Genomic DNA, 26761 nt, shown 5'->3' with positions numbered 1-26761 from the left:
TTTAGTTTTATTGTATCTCTGAATAAGGTACTATACAGAGGCTTTTGCAGTCTGTGTAATTCTCAACAAATAGTGCAATTAGAGACAGCTGGAATAAAAATGGTGCTAACTAATGAATCACATGTCCTTCTCTCACAGAAACTATGCTGTATAGACTTGAGCAAAACCATATGTTACACTGCAACACAGTATCTAACTAAAAACTATTGTCCAATTTTTCATTTACGAAATAAGTGTTTGTTTTATTGCATTTGAAATTCTTGATGTTATTATGACAGATCACAAAGGCTAACTTCAAATAAAATTCTACCAAGAATTGAAACACTCCATATAATGAGCGTGTGAGTTCATCTGCCATCTCGAACGCAAACAAGCAGCTATAAAATTCCACCAAGGTTTGAAACTTTGTGTGAGTTGAGCCAGCCGGTAATGAAAAGTTCCGTCGGAACGATAAATGACATCCTGTCGTGAATGTGTTAAAACTAATAGTGATGTTGATATGACAGTTTCAGATGTTATGGAATTCGACTGAAGATAATTAGCATTTCAGCTCAACACTTGTTGGTTGCCTTTGTCTTGCGAGATCTTTTGTTAATACTGCACCAATCATATGCATGCCTTCATAGCTGCTCTCTCGTGTAAAACAAAATTCAACTTGTATGTATTGTAATAATTAAAAAAAAAAAGTTGAATAATTTATAAGCGTATAAAAGGATATCACTTGTAAATCGTTGATGTGCTAGCAAAATTCTCAGATGTGCCACCCCTGGCACGAGTGCCATAGGTTCGCCATCTAGAGTTTACTCTATAAAGTTTATTGTTGAAAATTGTCTTCGTTTTCTGCCAGGAAAACGCATTAAAAATCATAAGTGTGTTATTTATTCTCAAGCTGAGCAGTTTATTTTCTGGTGAGTTACATACAATATGTAATGCCTTTTATTTTTTATGTAAAAGTTTATTTTTATTGTAATGGCCACTAAAACTGCAACAAAAGGGAAAAAACCAACATTGAAGAGGAAATTAATTTGTCTCGAAGAAAAAAATTAAAATCTTGGATCGGGTGAAAATTGCAGAAAAACCAGGAGTTGTTGCAAGGACTCTGAATTTAAATGAATCAACAATTCGAACAATCAAACAAAATGAACATAAAATCCGAGAAAGTGTTTATTGCTGGGTCACTGGTTAGTGCAAAGCACGTTGCTTGTGTACGCGATATTCTAATAGAAAAAATGGAGAAATCTCTAATGATTTGGATAGAAAATTGCACTCAAAAGAAAATTCTTTTGGATGGACATCTTATTAAACAAAAAGCTCTCAAAGTTTATAAACATTTAAAAGAACTTGATCGAGATTCTTCAGAAGAAATCTCTCTGCATGGATTTTGTGCCAGTAAGGGTTAGTTCGAAAACTTTAAAAAGCGGTTTTCTTTGTATAATCTTAAAATCCAGGGAGAATCAGCATCAGCAGATGTTGAAGCTACCTGGAAATACCCAGCAGAACTTTTAAAAATCATTAAAGAAAGTGGTTACAGTGCAGATCAGGTGTTCAATGCGGATGAATCTGGGTTATATTGGAAAAAAAATGCCAAAACGTACATATATTTCGAAAAATGAAATATCAGCTCCTGGATTAAGTTTCCAAAGATAGAATTATTCTACTGTTTTGTAGTAATGCATCAGGTTATTACATGACAAAACCAATGTTTATTAACCGATCCGCAAATCCTCGTGCGATGAAAGGGCTCAACAAGTCCACCCTACCTGTTTATTGGCGGGCCAACAAAAAGGCATGGGTTACAGCTAGCATGTTTGAAAATTGGTTTTTCAAGTGTTTTGTACCCGATGTAGAAAGTTACACAAAGAAAAAGAATATGGACTTAAAAATTCTACTAAATTTAGATAACGCACCAGGCCACCCAACAAATCTAAGCCATCCGAATATTAAAATAACTTTTTGCCGCCTAATACTACTTCACTTATTCAACCACTTGATCAAGGAATAATATCAGCATTTAAGTCATATGATATTCGTTGAACATTCCAATTAATTTTGGTAAAAATGGAATCTAATCCAAACATGGCACTGCCTCAAGCATGGAAAGAGTTTTCAATATTGAATTGTGTGAAAATTATTTTTCTGTCCATTAAGGAATTACAACCCTCTATTACAACTGAATTACAATTGAATGCTTGCTGGAAAAAAATATGGCCTGAAGCCGTTCTGGAAGAAAATTTCGTACCTCCAGTGGATGCCAACTGTGGCTACTGTGGATACTAGAACGATCTAAATGGTGGAGAAGATCTTTTGGTGAGCAGATAAGGTAGCTAATTTTTTTGGTATAGTTTGAAGGAGGTCCTTATCTCATACTTTTCAAGAGCACCTGAGATGTTTCCTGAGGTGTCCATAATTAGGGAATGGCAATGGTTTTTTTTTTTGGGGGGGGGGGGTGTTTTGGGTTAGTAAGAGGGTTCATTTGTGAAGAGAAAGCTTTTGGCTAAAAGAATCCCAGATGGGATTGATTTTGCTATGGAGGCTAATGTAGTTAAATACTGCTGGGAGGGTAGTGATTTGAACTCTGAAATGGTATAACATAAGGACTCCTTTCAGCTATACACCCTCTGTCCAAAAAGAAACCGAACTTTTGACAGCAAATAAAACACAGGCCAATTATAATTATTCAAATCATTTATTTCAATCAATATACTCTCCCTCGGCTTCAATACAGCATTTGGCACAGTCAATTAATTCGTTAAATGAGTTTTTTATATCGGTGTTTGGGATACTGTTGAGGGTCGTGGTTACTGCCACTTGAACGTTTTCAATGGTGTCGTATCGCTTTCCTTTCATCAGCAAATGAAGTCGGGGGAAGAGAAAGAAGTCACAGGGTGCTAAATCAGGTGAATACAGCAAGTGATCCAACACACAAACTTGGTTTTTGCTCAAAAACTGTCTCACAATGTTTGCATGATGAGATGGTGCATCATCATGCAAAAGCGACCAGCTGCCTGCATCATGATATTCATGCCGTACACGATGAATTCTTGCCATCAATCACTTCAAAACTTCAAGATAAAACTCATCATTGATCGTTTGGCCAGGCGGAACGAATTCTTTGTGGATAATGCCCCTGGAATCGTAGAAACAAATCAGCATTGTCTTTACTTTTGACTTCTCCAAGTGACTTTTTTTCGGATGCCCCTCTTCTGGTGGTCTCCACTCAGCACTCTGGTGCTTTGTTTCAGGCTCATACTCAAAACACCATGTTTCGTCACCAGTAATGATCGTTTTAAGGAAGTTTGAGTCCTTATGAATGAGGTCCTTGCAGTGTCAATTTGATACATTTTTTGGTCGTCGGTCAACTTGTGGGGGAACAAATCGCTAATTCATTTTGATTTTGGAATCCCCAGTTCATCTTCAATCAATCAATCTAACGGACAATTTTGGGTTTTCTTTGATGAAATAACACACACTTTTTGGATGTTAACTTTGCTCAGTCCAGTTTTTGGACGGCCCGGCTTTTCGTCGTTCTCAAGTGTCTCACGACCACTTTGAAATCCCTTAAACCACTCGTAAACTTGAGTACGGGATAAGCATTCATTACCGTATGCTTTTCGAAGCATTTGATGCGTTTTGGCAAAACTTTTACCAAGGTTAACACAAAAGTCATTCGCAGCTCTCTGTTTGAAACTCATTTTCCGACCGTTCGTCAAAACACACTGGCACTATAACAACTTCTAATGGCTTCTGGCTTCTAATGCAACAAATGTCATAAACAGTTGACACAACACTAATGAAGGTTGCCACTTTTGACAACAAAAAGATACAACAGGCGGCACCACTAGTTTCTTCTATTTTCTAAAAGTTCGGTTTCTTTTTGGACAGAGGGTGTACTAAAAATTCTGCACCATTTATTAGCTCATATACAGTGTCTACAGTATCCTTTGCACCTGAAAACTAACTTTGGATGAACTGGAAGATCTGAAAATCTGGAGAAACATAAAAACTAGGTCTATTATCTGCACCACAGCCTCTGAGACAGCAGACCATGCTATGAAAATAGATCACAGGATACAGTGTTAGGGAGGACCTCCCTTTTGTACAGAAACAGATAGAAATCTGAAAGATTATTTCTAGAATTCCACTACAACACTACAACATTCTTCAAATCTTAACAAATTTAGTTGCTTTACTTTACCAAACATCTGGGAGACCATCATATTAAGACCTTTAGCAAGGTTCCTTCACAGCACCCAAAAAAGAGGATGCCTTTTAAGACTGGGATCTGCTTTTCACACTCAATCCCTCTTTCCCTTCCCGTTGATGTGTCTGCATGTACATACTTAAGTATGTTTCTTTGTGTCCACAAAGATGCCTTAGTGACAAGGTGAAATAGTGGCTTAATAGTTTATTAGCTAAATAAATTTAGTTAATTAGTATTGCTAGATGTCTTTTCTCCATTAACATGAGGGATAATCAGTGTCTAAGCATCTATCAGATATCACATCATTTTGGAGCACCCATAGGTCAGCACCAGGATACCTCAATCTAACAGATAAAGATACCTCATTTCTTTCATCAAGAATTCTGTTTGTATTCTTACAAGAATGATATCAATAATGGCACTTCAGCCATTAGATCTGGTAATAAGTGTTGATATATATCATTATATAATTTTTTCTATTTAACGTGTATCCTATCCACAAAAGGTTGGAAACTTATCACACGAAACTTAATTCGAGTCGCTTCTAACAAATAAGGTAGTGGTGAAGTTCTTCCACCAGTAATAAAAATAGTCTATAATCCCAATTTTAGACATTCACAAATAGTTATGCTTACAGTAGAATTTGAATTCACAGCCTGTTTAGTTGGAGGTGATGAAACTATACACTCAGCCAACCTGGTTGGCTGAGTGTATAGTTGGCACATCTGTTTCTGTATTCCCTTTCTCTGCTACAACTGAAAGTGGATAATAATTCATCCATTTGTTATCTATGGATGTGTAATCCTGATATATACAGTTGAGGGTGGTAAATGATTTCAGCTTTTTAAAGGAAATTTAAAAAGCTTTCCTTAAATTAAAAAATTTTTCCTTAGAAAAATATTTGGCCTAGTGAATGATAATGGTCTCTGGAGGATGAGGTTCAACCATGAGTTATATCAACTCTATAAAGAACCTACAATATCTAGTTTAATTAAGTTAAAAAAAAAGTTTATAGTGGGCAAGACATGGTTTTAATGTGGAAAATGACAGTATTTGTAAGAAGATTATAAATAGCAAAATTCTTGGTAAGAGACCAAAAGTAGAACCTAGAACAGGATGAACAGATGCCATTAGTCATAGTAATATTATTTTATTTTATTTCATTTTTTCATGTGGCACAGGTGTCAGTTTTCCATTTCCATACTTTGTTCCTCCCATACGAAAGCAACCAATTTTAGTCATGTTTTGGGATTTATTGAGATTAAACCTCCATGTAAACTTTTACTTTGAGCAACTGGTATGTTCCAGAAATTAGAACAGCTTCCTCTTTTCTTGTGGTCTTTTTTCTTGAATCACACTTTGATGATTACTAGTCATAGAAAAAATGGGATCCCATAGAACCATTCCACCATAGCCTGCTACAAATTTGAACTTTTTAAATGATTTCTGTGAATCCAATAAAGAAATAAAAAGGATGGCATGCTGATTTCTCAGATTGTGGGAAGTCTGCATTAGAAAATGCAACGTGCAATTGTTTAAGCTTGTTATTGTGTTTCAGACTTGCTGTGCTTCTTTGGTAGTTCTCCTTAAAGCCTGTCCTATTTCTTATCCTCTTATATCACATGAAAAATACACAACTTTACCATTGTTATACAGTATGCAGAAAATCAGTGCATTCAGAATGAAATGCTTAAGAAAAATAAATAAGACTCACTGGGTCAGAACACAAAACAAATGGACAAGTTAAACACAAATTAAACTATAGAAAAGATATCATAGCTATAATTCTTAAATAGCAATTAAAATGGTTTGGTGAATGTCCTCTCAGAGATTATTAAATTTAGGCTTGAATTTAATCACTGAAGGAGGATGATCAAGAGGCAGACTAAAAAAGAACTTGGCTACAGCCTTTGAAGGAAAGGTCACAAATATTGAGCTTCAGAGAGATGACAGAAATAGCCAGATGGCAAAGATTTCTTGTGGGACTCAACCTGTCATCTGACAGATGAGAAAGAAGAGGAAGTATATAACTAATTTTTTAGCGTTATTTATATATTCACACTATACATTTTATCTCTTATAGTGTACCTCTATTCTGAGTAGTGGCCAATATATTACAGATCATCTATAATATTATTCTGATACTGGCAGAGAGTGCCAGCAAAGTGTTGGCATGGTTTAATGAACTAAAGTTTTTCAATTGTGCATTACCAATTGGTTTGTAATTTAGTGTTTTTCCTCTAAGCATGGCATAAGCATTTCCATAGCCAAAGAAGGATTAAGGAAGTACAACACTATTATGGCATTTACGTAGTTGAAAGACCCATAAAGGGAAGCCTGTGCTAATCATTATTTATACAGCACTTATCCTTTCTTTCTCTAAACTCATTCGCTGAAAATATCTCAGTCAACCTATTATATGCATTCATCACTTTCTAAGCAAAGATCTAATCCTTGCATCTTATTAACCTTACTTCTTATTTTGTCATATTCTCCATAAATCTTTAGTATTTTGTTATCATATTCCTCTTTTCTACCTATCAGTTAAACTTTTTATAAAGTTTAACTGATAAACCACACTATAAACCACAAACCTTCAATTTATTTTCATATGGGGCATTCTGTGAACTGTCATTTTGGTCACATGACACTGAATCCTTTCTGACACTTCCATATATATTATATATATATATATTGTTAATCAAATCTGTATAGCATTAGTACAGATTTATCAAAGCCTTATAAAGAAGGATTATAATCTCCTTATCTTATTGAGATAAAGGAAGACATTCAATAATAGTGAATATACCACTATAATTACTCTTAGAATTTTTATTATAACCTTAAAATGGCAGAGCTATATGTTTTGTTGTCCACTTACAACTTTATCAGGAAGATTAGCATAGTAGAGAATATACAAAAAAAATCTGAGAACTTCTAAACATTACTTGTTTAAGCTCTTAACAACATTAATAATAATGTGGATTAACTTATGTGCAAGTCATATGACATATCCAGTGTGAAGCCATTTAGATGGTTCCTGGTGCAATGGAAGTCTGAAAAGTTGTATATTATATATGCTTTATAATGTCATATAATATGAGGGCCATGGTTCCTGTTTAAGGTGCTATGTGAGTGCAATACCTTGTGATTCCATACTTGTCTTTAACAATGGATTGTCTTCTAGGTAAGGCAGAGGAGCAGTTCATTCATGATATTCTGACCAAATATTAAGATGCACATTCACCTTATGCATTTAGAGTTATTCAGGTTCTCTCTCTCTCAAAATTTCTTCCAGTTTAACTAATATTTGCTTTACTGCAGTAACATGGAATCTTGTATGCCACAGGATCTTTTTCAATACAATATTGCCTTTAGATGAATATACAAAAAAATTCTACATGGGGTGGACTGGTTTCAAAGCATTTCTAATAGTTTTTTTTTATTGCGATATGTTCATTCTCTAACTTTGATGATATACAGTAACAAAATGAAATCTTTATAATCTGTTTTTGTTATCATATGTCTGTTTCACAAGAAGATTAATTTATTTAGTAACTTTTTTTGAGTATCCATTCTGAAGAAATTGGTAGAATAAAAAATAAAAAGATTAAATATGGTGGCCTTATGTGGATGATATATTTGTGGAAACATGTTCTAAAAAAAGGAATAGACTATTTTGTTTGTTTCTACTTGTTTCTTTTTCAATTGCCATCCCAGCATGAAGTTCAAAATGGCAATTTAAAAGGAGAACAAACCAAAACAGTTTTTGGATGTTCTGATTGCAGGAAGAAACATGATGGAGGAATATCATAAGCCACTCACACAGAATGATATCTCACTGCCAAGTCCATTCATCACCCACAACAAAAGCCAGAAATCATCAACCTTAAAAGTATCGGTCTTCTAGAAAAAGATGATTGAGGTGGTGGTGGGGGGAAATAAACTTAATCTTCTATTTCATTAATTTCTTCAAAATGACTACTCAAAAAGTTATTATATAAATTATTCTTCTGTGAGAAAGCAACTTGTACAATAACAGAAACAAATTATAAAGGTTTCATTTCCTTATCCTATGTTGATGGTAGTTTGAGGCATATCACAATTTTTAAAACAAGTCAACATTAGACAACATTAAAATCAATCCACACCTTATATAATTTCTATGTTCACAACAGTATTCCCTTTGAAAATCAGCCTGAAGTTTATACTCCAGGATTCCATCTTTTGCAGCAAAGCATAAGTCAAACTGGGAAAAATGTGAAATTCATAAAAAAAGAACACTTGAGCACACTGAATGTAAAAAGAAAGATAAAAGCTGCTTCACAATTTCTTAAAATTGGTCATCTCCTTTAATTAATGCTTTATCTATAAGACAATCTCTTGATTTTTTGAATTACAAAAAAGAAAAAAAAAAATTCAGAAGTGCTTAATTTTTTTTTTAATTCCCCCCCCCCTTCTTGTGTGTTAATCATCTTAATGAAGCTGTTAGTCAACAGACAGCAAAATATCTAGAAGTTAATTTTTATAGTTATGTTAAACTTACTGTCTTGCCTTCTGACACCTATTGCAGTTGACTTTCTCTCAATAGCAAACACATATGGGTTATTATTATTGCACGGGCACTTCTATGGAGTCATAAGACTCATCGTGGGTGACCCAAACTATCAACACAATATCTATCTTACTTCTTAAAACCATTAGCAGACAAAGTACTCAGCACTGACTCAGGCAACCCTTCCATTCTTACACAACTCTCCACACAAAAAATCTGGTCCTCACACCCCTACTAACCACAACTTTATTCAATTCCAGGGATGACCTCTTGTTCTAGCCCCTCTAGCCAAGTGCAGAAACATTTTTCCTATAAAATTCTGTAAGTAACTGAAATATTTCTATTATATCTCTCCATTTTTGCCTATTAACCAACTTTTGCAATTCACAAATCTTGAATCTGTGGTCATAGGGAGCATTCCACACATCACTCACCATCTTGGTCACTCATCTCTGAATCCTCTCCATCATTTGATCATCTCAAAGAAACCCAGGTGACCAGACCTGAGCACAGTAATCCAGATGTAATTGTATCAAGGCTTTATAAAGAGGGGTGATAACTCCTGTATCTTGTTAGTGTGTTCTTCAATAATTAAATAATCCTGTGAGCTACTTAAGCAATATGCCCTCTATGAACTTCAGCTCTCTATCTACTACTACAATGAAATCCTTAGACTTTATCAATTTCCTGGAGTACAGTTTCCTCAATGTGATACACTTGTAATCTTTGCATCCTAAAATGCATACCTTTACACATTTCCACATTAAATTGACATCCATTATGTTTTGCTATACTGTCAGTCTTCTACATCACCTCGACTAACTATTACCCTACTCACCCTTGCATCATCAGAGACCAACTGAATATCTCAATTCAAATGATTTCCTAATCATTTGTGTACAAATTAAACAGCAGGGTGCTTAAGGGTCAAAGCTGTATAACTGAGAGGAGACCTCCACATGCCTTTAAAGGAAAAGATTAGCAGCAGTATACCACATTGGTGGAACTGTACTCCAGGAGATTGATGAGGCCAGGGACTTGGGAGTGTTGGTGGATAGGGAGATGAAGTTTAGGAGGCACATTGCAAATGTAGCTAAATCAGCTCATCAACTCACTTGGTTGTTGAAAAATATCTTTCAACAACCAAGTTGTTGATAAGACCTCATCTCGACTACTGTGCCCAGATTTGGTCACCTAGGTTCCTTCTTGATGGGGAGGAGGTGGAGAGGATCCAGAGGTGAGTGACTAAGATGACAGCAGGTTTATGGAATGAACCTTATGAGAACAGGTTGAAGATTTGTGGGTTGCAGAAAAGGGAAGATATGATTGAGACATTCAAATTGCTAAAGGGTTTCTATAGGATTAATTCAGAGGATATTTTTGAGATTAGGACTGGTGATGGGAGAACTAGGGGTCACCTATGGAAGCTGGGCAAGAGTGTGGTTAGCAGGGGTGTTGGAGCTGGGTTCTTTATTTTTAGAGTGTTAAATGAGTGGAATAAGCTGCCAGAGTCTGTTGTGGGTGCTATGACGGTGATAAGTTCAAGGCAAGGTATGATAGATATTATGAGAATGTCGTATACTTGTGTGAACACGATGTTTAGGGCCTCCCTCGATGAGTCTAAGGACTCCCTGGAGTCGCCTGTAATAATAATGGTTTAATGTTGAATCTGGTGTGAGACAAGGATGTATGTTATCCCCTCTGTTATTCATTATCTATATGGATCACATTATGAAGGAAAGTGGCATCAGAATTGGAGATGTTAATGTCAGCTCTTTGCTTTATGCGGACGATGTTATACTTCTAAATAAATCCGCTACAAGTTTGCAAGATTCCCTGACTAAATTGAATAACTGTTGTAATAGATATGGTATGAAGGTCAGCAATAAAAAGACAAAGACAATGAAATTAGGTAGAATCATTGAAAATGTCAACTGTGTTTTGAATGGGGAACCTGTGGAACAAATAAAACATTTCAACTACTTAGGCATGATTTATAGTGAAGATGGCAAATTAAATATGGAAATAGACAACAGAATCAACAAAGCTGGTATTGTAGGAAGCTAATTGAACAAATTCATATGGAATAATAGAGAAATTAGTCAGAACACTAAATTAGCTGTATACAAGACCATGTTCAAACCAGTTTTAACTTATGGATCTGACAGCTGGGTCAGAAGTAAAACACTTTTCCAAAGACTAGAGACTGCAGATATGAGAGTCCTGAGAAAGATTATAGGCATGAACAGGTGTCATCAATGGCAATATCATATTAAAAATGAGGATATTAGGAAAGAACTTGACATTGTCATCATCCAGGAATGCGTTAGCAGGGCTAATCTCAGGTGGTATGGTCACTTGAACAGAATGGGCGAGGAAAGATTGGCAAAACTAGTGTTCTTCTGCCAGGTTAGCAGGAAAATGACCCAGAGGAAGACCAAGATATAGATGGATTGATACGGTATGAAGTGCCTTAGATGATAGAAATATAACATCAGATAATGATGTTGGAGTCTTGACAAGTAACAGACTGATTTGGAGGAAAATTGTAGATAGCAAGTTAGTAATGAGGTAAATTTTTCATGAAGTACTATCATATCCTCTACACCCCTTGAGGGTACATGTCAGGAATTTGATGATGATGATTAAACAGCAGTGATCCCAACATAGAGCCCTGCTGCACACCACTACTCACATGTCTTCTCCTCGATTTTGCTTCTCCGCATATTACTTTTTGGTATCTGTCCATCAGCCACCCTTTTATCCACATCACCAGTTTCATATCCATTCCCATTTGTTGTAGTTTGCGTAACAGAGTTCCTTGTGGTATACTGTCAAGTGCTTTTGCAAAATTCAGCAGTATTATAGTGTAGTCATTCCCTTTATGTCCGTGCTGTTAGCCTAGTGGCTTTGGGCTTCATAACCATATGCCTGGGGAAGGAGTGTCCTTGGTTCGATTCCTGTCAATGATGTGAAGAGCTCAAGGATCTTCCTCACCAAGTTAGCCGGTCTTGGGTGTGGTAGCAGGGTTTTTTCTGCCAGTTTATCTGGTGGTTTTCATCCTGCGAGCAGGCAAACCGGTCCGAGGACACACACGGATTACAGTTAGGAAAACAGACCCAGCCATAGGTCTGATTCGTCAGCCTATGCCGGTTCCGGAGCCCGGATAAAATTTGGGGGAACTAGATGGTACCGTGAACTTCCGTATAAAGGGGGAATGCTATATCATCACACGGTATTATTATTATTCCCTTTATACAACTCAGCTGTCATTCTATTATAAAAAGTTAGTAGATTACTATGGCCTGACCAACCCTTCACAAAGCCATGCTGCCTCTGAGCATCATATTCTTATTCACCCATGCTGGTTACTTTAGTAAAGCAGTACCATGCAGTAAAGATCTGAAAGGAAAGAATGTTCACAAGTGCATGGAGTTAAGAGCTATATTACACTGTATACTTTTTTTGCTTCTTACACAGCATTTTCTTTGTTTGCAGCTCATGGTTAATGATAATACTAATCCATCTAATCCTACCTGATCTGCTCTCTGAGCTTGGGTATACAGTGTAATATAGCTCTTGACTATCCTCCATGAACTTGTGAACATTCTTTTCTTGGAGATCTTTATTGCATGGTACTGCTTCAGCCTGCTTCATAAGTATGCCATAATTACTGAACTTTTAATTCCACATATATCCCTTCTTAACTTGAATTTCTACATGTTTTGATTCCTCCCCAAGTCAAAACCACACGATCATTTTCCCCAATCGGAGGCAGTATAGCCATCTTAGTTATGGACAGATCTTCTGATCCTATAATTAGATTCACACACTGTACCCTGAATCACATCCATCACATTCTGCTTCAAGTAATTATCTCTCATGCCATCACCAGAAGTGATGGCCTTAACCTTCAAGTATAATAGCAGAAATGTTGGTTTGCTTACCTGGTGAGAAAAGAATATGTTAAAGTTGCTTTTGTTATTCTTTAGAAAATGCAAAAATTAAAACTAAGTTGTGATGAAAATAGAAAGGATCTGTATATATACACAGTAGCGTACAAACTAATCCGAACACTCACTTAAATAAAAATTTTAATTTTTTAAGGAAATAAGTACAAAAATTAAATCCCAACTTTACCTAATAATTTATACGTACTCTTCTGTTCCTAATAAGTTCATTAATTTGCTTAGACTTGGACTCTACCAACATAGAACTCGTGTTTCCTATTTCGGCATCTGAAAACCTTACTTTTATAATGGATTGTATTAAGTTATCCATTGTATTACAATTTAATTTTCCAAGTTTCTTTTTCACTATGGCTCAAAAATTTTCTGTTGGGTTAATATCTCTAAAGCCTTTGACCAGGTCTGGCACAAAGGCTTGCTAAGCAAACTCCCATCATTTGGACTGTCTCGGAACTTCTGCAGATGGATTGCCAACTTCCTGTCTGGACGTACACTATGTGTGATGGTAGATGGCTCCCTATCCTTACACTATCCAACTAATGCTGGGGTCCCACAAGGTTTAGTTCTCTTGCCGACCTTCTTCCTTCTGTATATCAATGACCTGCTTCAGTTGACCTCCAACCCATTATACAGTTTTGGAGATGGCAGCACATTGCATTCCTCCCCCCCCTTTCATTTGACAAACCCTACTCGACACAACTCACTTGAACCCACAGAGCATCAACCACCACTGTCCTTAATTCTGACCTCCAAGCCATCCTCTAATGGCTTGGAGATCTTTATCGCATGGTAACCTCGTCAACTTCAATGCTAGTAAAACCCAGTTCTGTCTTATTTCTCACAAAAAAGAACCATTTTCCCGCAGCATTATTTTTGATAACACTCAAATTCCCAGACAAGATGAGATTTTATTTCTCGGAATTACCTTGACATCAAGCATCCTCAGCTTCCAAAAAACTAGGTTTTCTCTTTTGTTCACGATGTTACTTTACCTCTAAACTACTGTTAACCTTATACAAATCGGAATTCTGCCCAGCTATTGAATACCTCTCTCACATTTGGAGTGGGTTTCCTAAAAGCTCTCTTAAAATGTTTGACTCAATACAGAGGAGAGCAATTAGACTGATAAATGACTCATCTCTTACCAACTCGCTCCCCTCATTCTCACATAGACGTTTGGTCTCTGCAATGTGTATATTCTATAAATATTTCCATGGGAAATGTTCATCAGAAACAGCATCAATAATTCCCCCCACTCTGTGCTAAGCCCATTGGAACATGTACAGCTGCCGTCCAACACCCTTTCACAGTACACCTTGAAACCCACAGAACGATTTTCTTTTCTGTCTCCTTCATCCCTGTTACTGTGGTACTGTGGAACATTCTCCCCCCCACCCCCACCCCGATGTATTTCCCAAGGAATACAACATACAGGCTTTTAAATCAAATGTAAACAAGTTTCTCTTTTCCCAACTCACTAACTATATATGGTACTAACTTACTTATAGGTTAACCAGCCAACCTCTCGTATATGGGCCCAACATAAAAAAAATATATATATACACCAGGAGAGTTATCTGGCTACTGAAGCAATTAGACGTGATTTTCGAGGAACTCGCTTTCTTTGAAGTGTTGCATGGAGCAAGATCCTGTTGGAAGATGAGTTCTTTGTCTTTCTGCTTTCTTTATCTGTGGGACCACTCTTATCTCCAATATTTTTATGTATTAGTCACTTTTCATTATACTGTCAACAGGCACAAGTGATCCTGGATCATCATATGTAAAACAACCCAAAATATGTTTTTAGATGGGTGTTTAAGAGGGTGTTGAAGGTGGGTAGGATAAATCTTTTAAGTTGTTGATTTGTAAAAATAGGGTATTTGCTCTCCTTGGACAAAGAAATGGCTCATCTGAGAATATGACCTTCTTCCACTTCTTAACAGTCCAATCTTTGTCCACTTTTGCCCACTGGAGTCTCTTTTTCTGCATATCCTTTGTCAACAGTTGTTTCTTTTTTGGTCTGTGGGCAATCCTCTCTGCTTCCAGCACTCTTCAGTAGACTGTAATGCCAGAAACATTAATTCCACTAGTTGCCAAGTCTCTATTTAAGTCTACAGCAGACAATCTTGGATTCATTTTGCTTTTCCTAACTGGTAAATGATCTTGAGTAAGTTAGTTTTCCTTTTTTTTCCCACATTTTCCTTTTCTGTCAGGGGAAAAGGTACCTGTCTCTCTAAACTTCTTTAAATTATCATTAATAGTACCCAAACCAATACCACACTTATTGACAGTTTGTCTTTGAGTCATTGATGTGTGCTGAGAAACAGTACATATTTTTGAACACTTTCTTGGAGATGTATCTATTTTATAGCTACACAAAATGAATAAAGCACTATGAAAATCAACTTGTTTACACTATTAAAATGCATAACATTATTAGTAAACATTGTAGAGACAGTTATGACATGCAGCACTCAACTGAAAATAGTAAACTAAAACTGAAACCAAAATTATTGTGAACTGAAACCAAACCAAAAACCTGATGAAAATTCGGCTTATTTGGATTAATTTGTTCACTGCTGTGTGTGTGTGTGTGTGTGTGTGTGTGTGTGTGTGTGTGTGTGTGTGTGTGTGTGTGTGTGTGTGTGTGTGTGTGTGTGTAAACTGCAAAATCTTAAATTGTGAATAATTAAATTCTGATTAAATGTTAAGGACTTTATGGGAACTTACTTATCTGAATTTTGAAGACATATTCTTCCCTGAATAAATTCTGGTTATTTCCTGGAACATGAGTACTCAAGATACTACTCTCCTTTGTTAATTATTAAACATGACTAGTGATTCTTAACCCAAAGGTATACCAAAATTAAATAATTTTATTTTCAGACCATGTGTATGTTGTCATGTAGTTCAAAGATGTAAAGGTAAAATAATTTATTTGTATGTTATTTTTTTAGGCCATATATGTCATTGGGTACTTTAAGGGATCAAGTTATTTATCCTGATACCTTAGATGACATGAAGTTAAAACACAAAAGTGACAAAGATTTAGAAGAAGTCTTAAATGTTGTACATTTGCGGCATATTATATTAAGAGAAGGAGGTAAATTTGCTTTAATTGTAGCACTACTATGCTAGTTTTGTTTTTGTTTTATTAATTTATATTACATTTGTCTGTACACATATAAGAATGTTGTTCTTGTTGGATGAATTTTATAAAATTTATTGTATTAATTATTGCATTAATGTTATTATATTATTAAAAATCTCTGACTAAATTCATTTTTAGTGCATAACCATATTGTTGGTTAATCTGAATAATGATCTCTCGGTTATCCAACCAGAGCAGGAGAGCAAATTGCCAGTCTGATAATTGAAGGGTTGGGTAACCGAAGGTACAGATGCACGATACTGTACCAGAATTCTTTTGTCAAAGCCATTCAAAGATTAGTTAATTCCAGGTTGGAAAAAGATTGCTATACTTAATATCTTCCATTGGACAGAACACAATTTATAATACATCCACATTTGTATTACAGTTTGTTTTTCGAAGATGAAAGCAACTAATTGTCATGGTAATCATATATGTTAAACCACATGTGCAGCTTCAGTAGACTATATATCATGCATCCATTTATGCTATACAGACCATGTTAATAGTAATAGACAGTGAGATCACAGACAATTTATTCTGAAATCAAAATGTTTCAAATAGTATAAAATTTCAAAAAGGTAAAAACAGAAGTAAATAAAATTGAAAATTGAAAATAGAATTTCTTCAAGAAAACAGCATTAATCATTGTTACAGGAATTGGATTCATCTAAAATTTGAACAAATATATTTCGACTACTAATTTTGCAAACCTGGTTGAACTGAGTGAATAGCATACCCACACTCCGACCAAGAGACTGAGGGTTTAAATCCCACCTTTAGATGAATTTTGTCCAGTGTGAGACTATACCCAGTCTGTCAGAGGCCTGAAGCAGGATTCATAGATAGATATTTTAAGCTACTACCAAGAATGCTAAGAGATGATTAAATGCATGAAAACAGTGGACACCGGTTTAATGGAGAGTTTAAAATATTAAGTGAAAAAAAGAAGACGTATTTGAATTACATAACAAGTACGATAGTTTTAAAAATTGTACAGAGAAAACATCAGAAGATGAAATTCTGTTAGACTTTTCATTCAAATTGAATGAAAAGTATAAAGCCATTTGTGCAAGAGATTTGTGGAACATTTATTGTTTTGAATGAAAATAACTTTAAGCTTACTTGATGCCTTGACTCTCAAATCACAGGTATTATCTGAGGCATTTATGCATGCAGAGAATGGTTAAACTACAGTATGATTAACCAAATTAATCCTGCCTTCTTATGGGGGGGGGATAGATTTAATAACAAAGGCAAGAAGTTTAAATTGGAAATTACACATTTCTTAGGAAAGCTTAAGTTCTGTTTCTCTTATTAATTAGAGGATGACTGAAGTTTTGATTGAATAAGGTGTTTTTATTTTATATATATATATATATATATATATATATTAGCAACTTGCTCACATTCTGTAACAATGTTACCATTGAACTAGACAAGGGAAATGGATACACCATGATACTTTTGAATTTTGCTAAGGCTTTTGACAGAATACAGCATGGTAGATTGTTGCATAAATTGGAGAAAACGGGTTTAGATTATACAATATTAGCATGGATAAAAGGATGGCTGACTGACAGATATCAAAAAAGTGGTATACGGGGGATCTGAGTCTGCAAGGTTTAAGGTAACAAGTGGTGTACCACAAGGATCAGTGCTTGGTCCACTGTTATTCAATCTGTACATTAATGATATTGGGAAGGATTTGACAAGCGACATATAGCTATTTGCTGATGATGCAAAGATAGGTAGGGTAATCAGAAATGCTGTTGATATGCAGTACTTGTAGAATGATTTGAATAGGCTGGAATTGTGGGCATGGGAAAATGGATGTCAGTTCAATGGGAGTAAATGTAAAGTCATTCACTTCGGCATGATTAGATATCCAGTGTCATATTATATTGGTAGGATTAGGCTAGAAGAAACTGATGAGACTAGGGATCTTGGAGTGTTAATAGATTAGGGCTCCCATTTGTCCCGTTTTTTATAAAAATGTCCCCAGTTAATTCCAAAAGTCTCGCTTTTTTTAAATATCCTTCAGGAAAAAATGGATTTTATTTCATTTTTAGTACCAATTTCTATTACAATGTTGATAATAATAAATTTTATTTTTTTATTATTTATAATAATAATCATTAGTATTATAAATAATATAACTAACTAATAGTAACTAATGGCGATGTTCTTTTTTCCCCATGCTTCTGTTATAACAGTATCTTACTTGATCAATATTTTGTGTGTTATAATTTTTATCGTTTTCTATAGTACGCCCACAGATTCCAGATCCTTCGCCACTTCTGCACATGTCAACAGAAGGAGAATCCATTCCGATAATGGGTAATCAATCCGTATTGTGGGATGAGTTGTTTATTATTACACGTTGGAAAACTAACTTCTCTTTTATGATCACTGTAGTTTTTAAAGTGTTAACTATGTTGCTTGTATAAGAGTTGGAAAATTTTACCTATAAAGCATGTGATTTCGCGTGTTGGCAACCAATTCGTACGTCCTTCATTTCTTTCTCCCCTTCAGCATGAATCGACTATTCTTGGCAAGTCTCCAAGCGAAGCTCTCTAAAGTGTGGGCGTACTATACCCCTATAATACCAAAACGTAAGTGCAGTATTAATGATGATATTAGAAGAGAATTTCCTTTCATTAAAGGTGTAGATGAAAATGTGGAATGTACTTTATGTAACTGTAAATTTTACATTTTGCATGGTGGTCGGTTAGACGTAATCAACCAAGTGAAAATGGAAAAACATAAAGCTGCTATTCGAAGTAAGGCTTCCAACTGCAGTATAAGTAATTTTTTAATTGTGAAAATCAAGAGTGAAAGGGAAAAAGAGTTATCACTGGCAGTGCAGGAAGCAACCTTCACGTATCACACAGCGATGCATAACCACAGCTTTAACTCCATGGACTGCACAACAACCATCGTGAAAAAAAATTTTCAACGATAAATTCTCAAACAAAGTGCAAGGCAATAATAACCAATGTTATTGTGCCATTAGTGACAAAGCAGATTGAGGAAGAGTTAAAAGAAGGAAGTTCGTTTTATATCAGTACTAATCGATTCATCAAACAACTTTGACATGAAATTAGTTCCTCTGGTCATTAGATTCTATCATTCAGAAAAAGGTGTGAAAGTGAATGTGTTGGAGTTCGTTAATTTAGGTCGTGAAACTTCAGACCTTTTATTTTCTTATGTGTTGGAAGTGTTACAGAAGTTAGATCTCCTGAAAAAGGTTATTGCTATATTTACAGATAATACAAATACAAACTTTGGTGGAAAGAAGAGAAAGGGAAAGAATAATCTGTACTTCAAAATGCAAGAAAACATTGTTAACAATTTAATTGGAATTGGTTGCCCTGCACAGGCGATATATAATGCTGTGCAGACTGCTTCAGATTGCTTACCTATCGATCTTCAGTTGATAATTAACAAGATTTACAAACATTTCCACATATATTGTGTACGAGTTGAGGAACTTAAAAATCATTTTGTGAATTCACAAACAGAGTATAAAACTGTTTTGGGTAGCAGCAAGACAAGATGGCTCCCTCTTTTGCCTGCAATCCAGACGGTTATTGACATGTTCCCTTCATTGAAGTCATATTTTCTTTCTATTGACAAATGTCCTATCAGTCTCAAATGTCAAATTTTGACATTTGAGACTGAATGTCAATATTTGAATATCAAATATTGACAAATGTCCTATCAAAATTTTCTTTGAAAATCCACTTTCAATTACACTCCTGCATTTCCTTGCCAGCCAGTTAAAAACCTTTTATGATACTATTAAATGTATTGAAAAGCAAGATACAACAGTAATTGAAGTGAAGGATGAAACAAACAAACTGGTGGAAAGGTTAAATTGTAATAAGGCAGAAAAGTTTCTTACAACTACTATGAGAAAACAGTTGCAATAATTAGAAAAAGAAGGACACATAACAGTTGAAAAGTTTGAAAGCTATGCAGTAGATTTCTACTGCACCTGTATTGAATATATTCTGGAGTGGTATACACCATTTCTCACACCTCTTCAGTCTATGGATTGGATTAATTTGAAGGGAAAGGATCCCATGACTTGGAAGAACATACAAGAAAGCTACATATTCATGCAGACAGTATCACCAAGTTTTACTGTGAATGAAGAGGACTTATTTGATGAGTTTGTATGTGTGAAAAAATATTGTGGAAGCAAATTTAAAGTGTGGAGTGAACAGAAGGATCAAAGTGTCAGTGATAAATGGTGCAAAATGTTTGCTCATTTTACAAAGCAGGCTATAAATTCTGGGAGTATTAAATGCCTAGTTTGTTTTTGTTTAGCACTGCCAGGAACTGATGCGGCTGTTGAACGTGTTTTTTCATTAATAAATGCGTTCTGGACAGAAGAAAAAAACAGACTTAAAATTGAGACAGTAAAAGCTTTAATCATTGTAAAGACATATTTTAAGAATTTCTCTTGTGCTGTGTTCTGTGATCAAATATCAAAAGAAAAAAAAATTCTTGAACAGGTCCATAAATCTGATAAATATTTTTCTAATTAAATATGTTTGTGATTAATAATCCTTTTTTAAAGTGGATTTAATGTTAATGTATGTTTATAGCAGTATTTAATTTAAAGTGCAACATATATAATAGTTTTATTTTTGGTTTTCTTAATTTTTAACATGTCCTGTTTTTTTTACAAAATCTCCCGGTTTTTTAAGTAAAAATTTCAGAATGTCCCAGATTTGAGTAAAACATTATGGGGGAACCCTATAATAGATAGGAAGTTGAAGTTTAAGGGCCATGTGGCAAAGATTGCAAATACAACTCAAAAGATAATTGCAATGCTAAAATGAACGTTCACATAAGGTTGAATGTTCATATAAAGATAAGGATGTTATTTTGCCTCTTTACAAGGCCTTGATAAGACCTCAACTAGACTATTGTGCACAGGTCTGGTCTCCTGGTTTCCATCATGATTCTGATATATTGGAGCGAGTACAAAGGAGAATGTTAAAAATGATATCAGGATTGTGGAATACTGATTATGAAGACAGATTGAGAATTTGCAGACTGTAGATACTAGCAAACAGGAGAAAGAGGGGTGATATGATTGAGACTTACAAACTTCTGAAAGGATCATACAAGATTTCAATAGATGGAATTTATGGAGGGTGGGGAAAAAGAGAGGGCATCCTTGGAAGCTGAGAAGGAAGGGTGCGAGGGCTAGATTTTTCTCTCAGAGGGTGGTGTGTGATCGGAATGGATTGCCTTTGGATGTTGTGAGTGCAAGCAGTGTGAATGAATTCAAGAATACGTATGATAGCTGGTTTGTGTAGTATGTGGCCTCTCTCGATGAGTCTCTGACTCCCTGGAGGTCTCTCTTAATAATAATAATATATATATATATTTTAAAGATTAAATTATTATAAAACATAATTTAAATAAACTGCACATCTAGTTTCATCTTCTTAGAAAACTTCTTCGGATGCATAACATGAGGGAACTACCAACAAACATTGCAAGAGAAAAAAATCTACACATTAAAGGGTTTATGTTATTAGCATTTGAAGCTGTTTTGTGTATCTCTTCATTGTTGGGTGTATGCATGCCTTAAAGGTCTTATGAATGCCAAAGTCAGATATATATATATATCACACAGAACAGGTTACAATTCTATAATACATCAGTGTGTGCTGGTAAAGAGGTTAAGAAGAAAGAAGGAACTTGTTTTTTTTGAACTGCAGGCTGTATTCCTTAGGGAAACTGTTCCAAGCACAGAGGTGGAAGGAATGAAAAAGTAGGATGAGAAGTTGGTTAAGTATGTTTGGATTTAATGGGTGTTGACTAACAGCTGCTCATTTGTTTTATAGGCTTGAAGAAAAGTGGAACAAGTGTCAGCAACAGCGTCTATAAAAATACCTGTAGAAGAGATGTAAGGCATAAATATAGTTTGTTAGATAGTGACTGGAGTAAGTCCTTCAGAGCACCAGTTAATCAGATTTCCCCCCCCCCCCCCCCACCCACAACTCTGGGCATCAAGCTTTGTGCATTACCCAATATGTGAGAACAGTATAAATCCTAAATCCATTCAGGTAGAATGGATTTAGGATCTGAAATTTAGGATTTATTTTTACCTTTACAGTTGTAAAGGTAAAAATAAATGTGTTGAGTGGAAAAGGATAACTAGTTTTTTGGATGTAGAGGAGGATATATGTACTTTTCAGTGATATTGAAGTGACAAGGTGGTTGTTCTCACCTTACTTAAATATGACAGAGAGAGCAGTGTTTTAAGTATTGATTGTGGATGATTTTTTGGTTTGGTATATATGAGCATTACAAGGTTTGTCAGAGGAATGAATGTACTGTCATCAGCAAAATTATGAATAGGATTGGACGTTAGTGATAGAATATCATTTATGAATATGTGAAAGAGCCTTCAAATATTCTGAAATTGGAGAGGAAACTGGCTGGCCATTTTGCAAAGGATGATCTTTATGTTGTACCCAGTCAAATGCTTGGGTCAATAGATTGGTGATGTTTGTGAGAAGATATGCTGTGGATGAAAGTAGCAGAATTCATATTGGTGGTCACCAATTAATTTTTGGAATGCTGAGTGGGGAAGGAATTGATTGGAAATGACTTTTTCCAATCAATTGATTGGAAATATACTTTTGAAGAACTTAGAGGATGATAGTTTAATGGCTGGCTTTTGCCTCCTTTCTTTGGACTGTGTTGGATATAGCTTCTGTATATTGTACAGGAGATTGCCCAGATGAATATGAGGGATTATAACGATGACACACTATGGGTGTTCAGAATCCAAGTTTTAAGTATATTGGGGGTATATCAGGGCTAGAAGACTGAATTATTCAGGATTCTTTAGATGTCTTTCTTGATGTGCATTTCTTGGTTAAAGTGTGTGTGTGTATTGGGGGGGGGGAGTAATTTACCTTCATCATCAGTGCAAGAGGTGGTAGGAGGAGAATGTGATACCAGTTAGGTTGGTTCTATTTTTTGGGTGATGGTACAGTGGTGCTAGCAAGGTGTGAGAAGGGTGAAAACATGGGTTGGCAGAAGTTGTGCCTGATGGCAAGGGACTAGAAAACTTGACTATCATTTGAACATGAGTCAAGTTTTTAGCACTTTGTCCTTTTGTAGTTTATTTTGGATTGCCTAATGGTCTTTTTACATTTGTTGTTTGCTGCCTTTGTTGGCTTAGTGGGATGTTGGAGTTTTGACATAAAACCACTTTGCAAGATGCTGAATTCTTTTCTTGGACTATCTTGGTACAATTTTTTTGGAAAACTGAGGTTTAGAGTATCTGGGATTTTGGGTGGAATAAAGGATGTGAAGGTCTTCATCCCAGTAAGAATTATTTCAATGATTTGGTTTGAGTAGGTCCAATATGAATTTTTTAAAATAGAGAGAGAGAACCTTCATCTTTCTTTCTTTCCTTAGACCAACCACTGTTGGTCTAAGGAAAGAACAAATAGAAATCATGCATGTCATCCCATTTGTTACAGAATGATATGCATGATTGCAAAAATTAATATATCAGAAATGTTTCATGATATGAGCTTAGACAATGCATTAAATTTATTAAATATATTATTAAAAACAACTAGCTTAAAAGACATGTTTAAAAGAATATAATAAACTAATTTTAGGTTGGGATGCTAAAGGTGACTGGAAAGATATCTTATCAGGAGGAGAGAAACAAAGAATGGGAATGGCAAGACTGTTTTATCACAGGTTTGACTATGCTCCTTGAATAATACATAATTATATTTGTAATTATTATAATATAAATTTAATGTAAAATATGTCAGTTTCATTATATTTAATTTAATTGCCTAGTTCATTGTGTTTCTTGCTTTGGTAATATTGTAAGTCCTTTGTTGATAAATAAATCATATGAATTTTTTGCTAACTAGTTGCAGTGCACTTATTAGCTTTGCCTTTCTCTTCTACTTCATCTCTCTCTCTCACACACACACACACACACATGCACGGACACACATACACAGAGAGAGAGAGGGAGAGAAATTTTTCTTTTTGCATGTCAACTGATCAATGCTTTAAATTTTCATAGATACTGTTTGGTGATAGCAACAGTCCATTATTTCCAAATATATATTACAATATCTATTTTCTCTTTCTCATGGGTCTTTTTACTTCACTGCGAGATAGAGATCCTGGTATTCTTTTTTTCTTTCTTCTCTGTTACAAAACAGAGAAAAGAAGAAAGCTTTTTTTTTTCCCATTGATATTTCTTTAATGTAGCCAATTAGAATTTTCTTGGTACTCTCCTGCTCCTTTTTTTTTTTTCTTTCTTTCTTTCTTTTCACTGACCATAATGCACTGTCATTATAGCATGCTAGTAGTAACACCATAGAATAGAGAATAGAATGAGTTGAATCTTTGATAGGCTCCCCCCCCCCCCAATTCAAGACTGTTTATTGCATTATAATGCATTGTGTCCCACTTTTATGCAAGAGTTGTGTTCTTGGACCTCCAGCTTAATCAAGGATGACTTTAAACAGAAATGCTTTTCCCATAGAAATAGTTGTAGATTGAGAGAGGGGTCATTTCAGAAGCATTAGATATCAAGCATAGATCATAATTAAAAATGAAAAGAAACAATTCACATCAAGTTGCTACATTAATATGGATAGTGAGAAGAGAAAATTGGAAGCTTGTTGGGATATGACTGCAGCTAGAAGACAGCAGTAATGTGAAGTTGGACTAGATATCCTGAGATGTGAATAATTAATGTTCAACTGAAGTTGATAGTTGTCTCAATTTTTTTATTGAATGCTTTCATTTAAATATTGATAACTACAGTTTTTTTTTAAATGGATTTATTATTTATTTAACATAGGATTTTTGTTCTAGTGTCAGGGGCATCTTAAGTATGAGTTTGAAATTAAACAAGTAGAAGATATAACTGGAAGACTCAGTAGTGAAAATGTGCGAACTACATGTACATGACATAGAGTGGTATGGTCTAAAATATATTAAGGTTCTAACTGTACATATTTAAACAAGAGAAAGTATTAATTAATAGAAAAAAAATAAAAATTGAACATACAGCCATGGGTAATTTTTCTCCAACACTTGTTAACTACTTTATGAAGCAATTCAAACAATGCCTACTGGACAGTATTTCTCCTAAACCATCCTTGTGGGAAAGGCATGTGGATGATATCCTTACAATTTAGCATTGTTCCCTTACAGAACTTCAAGATTTCATCACAAGGATCAACAGAATCGACCATTGTATCCATTTCATTCTTGAGGTAAAAGAAGATAAGTGAATTACCTTCCTAGATCTCCTCCTCTTTCATCTTTAACCAGATGGTAGTTTTTGCTTCTCTGTTTTTAGAAAGAAAACCTGTACCTGACTTTACATTCATGCCCTTTCATATCATCATCCTTGTTAAAAATCTGGCACTGTTAAGACTAGTTCATAGAGCTCAATCTTTGTTCTCTATTGAAGTGCTGATAAATAAATTTATTTTTGCCATCTCTACAAATCAGTTACATCAGGACCATCTTTCTTGCTTATAGCTGTAACAAGTCTTATATCAACAGTCATTAATAGTTTCCTTGTCATCTCCCTTCCAAGAAGTGGTCCATCTTGTTACTCTTCCTTCTGTTAAAGGTACATTTGGAAGAATAGGCAAACAGCTTAGTTTGGTTGGTCTACAGGTGTCTTTTTGCCCTGCCTAACAAGATCTCCTTTTTTAGGCTCTGCAAAATATAAACTTCTACCTTTAGCCCATTCTGGACTCTGTCAAATTCCATGCCAGTGTGAGTTATCATATTTTAGCTCAACTGATCAATTGGTGACTGTTTGTCATGGTAATTACCTTGATTACATTAAAATCTATAAGCTGGAACAGTCAGTACTTGCAGTTCATGCGATCTCTACCAAACATTGAATTCTTTTGAGGAAGATTAAGGTCCTTCACAAAAGTAATTACCTTATGGAATGCTTATAAAAGAGTCGTGAAACCTTTCTTCATCATCTGAATCTGAACAGCAATAATGACCTAAAATTATTCCTATTATGGGAAATAGTACTTTTCCACACATTCTGCATGTGCTATTGTTTTTTTTTAATTATTAATTAATGCTTTCTCTTGTTTAAATTTGTGCAATTAGGACCTTAATGTATTTTAGATTGTGTCACTATATTATGTATGCGTAGTTCATGTTTTCATTCTTCCAGTTTTCTCTTTTACTTGTTTAATTTGAAAGTCATATGAAGATGGCCTTGACATTAGGACAAAAGTTCCATGCTAAGTAAATAATATATTATGTTTTCCCACTCGTTATGTAAGAGCTTTTTTCTCTTTATTGTGCATAGAAATAAAATACAGACTTTTAAGCTTGCTAAATCTACAGTTACATAGCAGCAACAACATTCCCTGCGTGTTTTCATTATCAAACCAATTTATTATGACATGCCACTTGCCCACTTGTCATGTGGGCAAGTGGCTATAGAGAAGAAATAAATTTGTTGATATGGTTCTCAAAGAGCTGAGGACTATAATCATTGGGGAAAACTGTATGGGTAAAAGACTTTTCCAAAAATCAGAGGTATATGGAATGAAAGAAATGAATAAGAAGTTGGTTCAATGGAGCCAAACTTAGCTGACGAGCAGTTATTCCTCTGATCTGTTATCAGTTATTCCATAGACCTATTCCTCTAATCATATTTGTACATGATTAGAGGAATAGGAATGGTGGTGGCCAGCAGTGGCCATGGAAATGTTTATATAAATGACATAATGCAGTATATAGAGAGCATCTATGAGTGAGAAAACAACTAAAGGGGAATCACAGAGAGAGATGGTGGAGGGGAATCATCTATTAAGCAA

General features: G+C 35.0%; 1 protein-coding gene across 1 annotated transcript in view; it reads left to right on the top strand.

Moving 5' to 3' along the window:
• The window catches only part of LOC150101977 (ATP-binding cassette sub-family D member 2-like), a 225299-nt gene that overhangs the window by 182501 nt on the left and 16037 nt on the right, over window positions 1-26761 (top strand). Inside the window, exons 8-9 of the mRNA XM_090400540.1 lie at window positions 15682-15827; window positions 23543-23627. Coding sequence (XP_090256666.1) covers window positions 15682-15827; window positions 23543-23627 — 231 coding nt within the window. The remainder of the gene's footprint in view (window positions 1-15681; window positions 15828-23542; window positions 23628-26761) is intronic.

Source organism: Typopeltis vanoorti, chromosome 11 (assembly GCF_054136105.1).
Source record: "Typopeltis vanoorti isolate ZY-2024b chromosome 11, IOZ_Tvanoo_1.0, whole genome shotgun sequence".
Lineage (NCBI taxonomy): Eukaryota > Metazoa > Arthropoda > Arachnida > Uropygi > Thelyphonidae > Typopeltis > Typopeltis vanoorti.
This window is presented reverse-complemented; position numbering and strand designations above follow the sequence as displayed.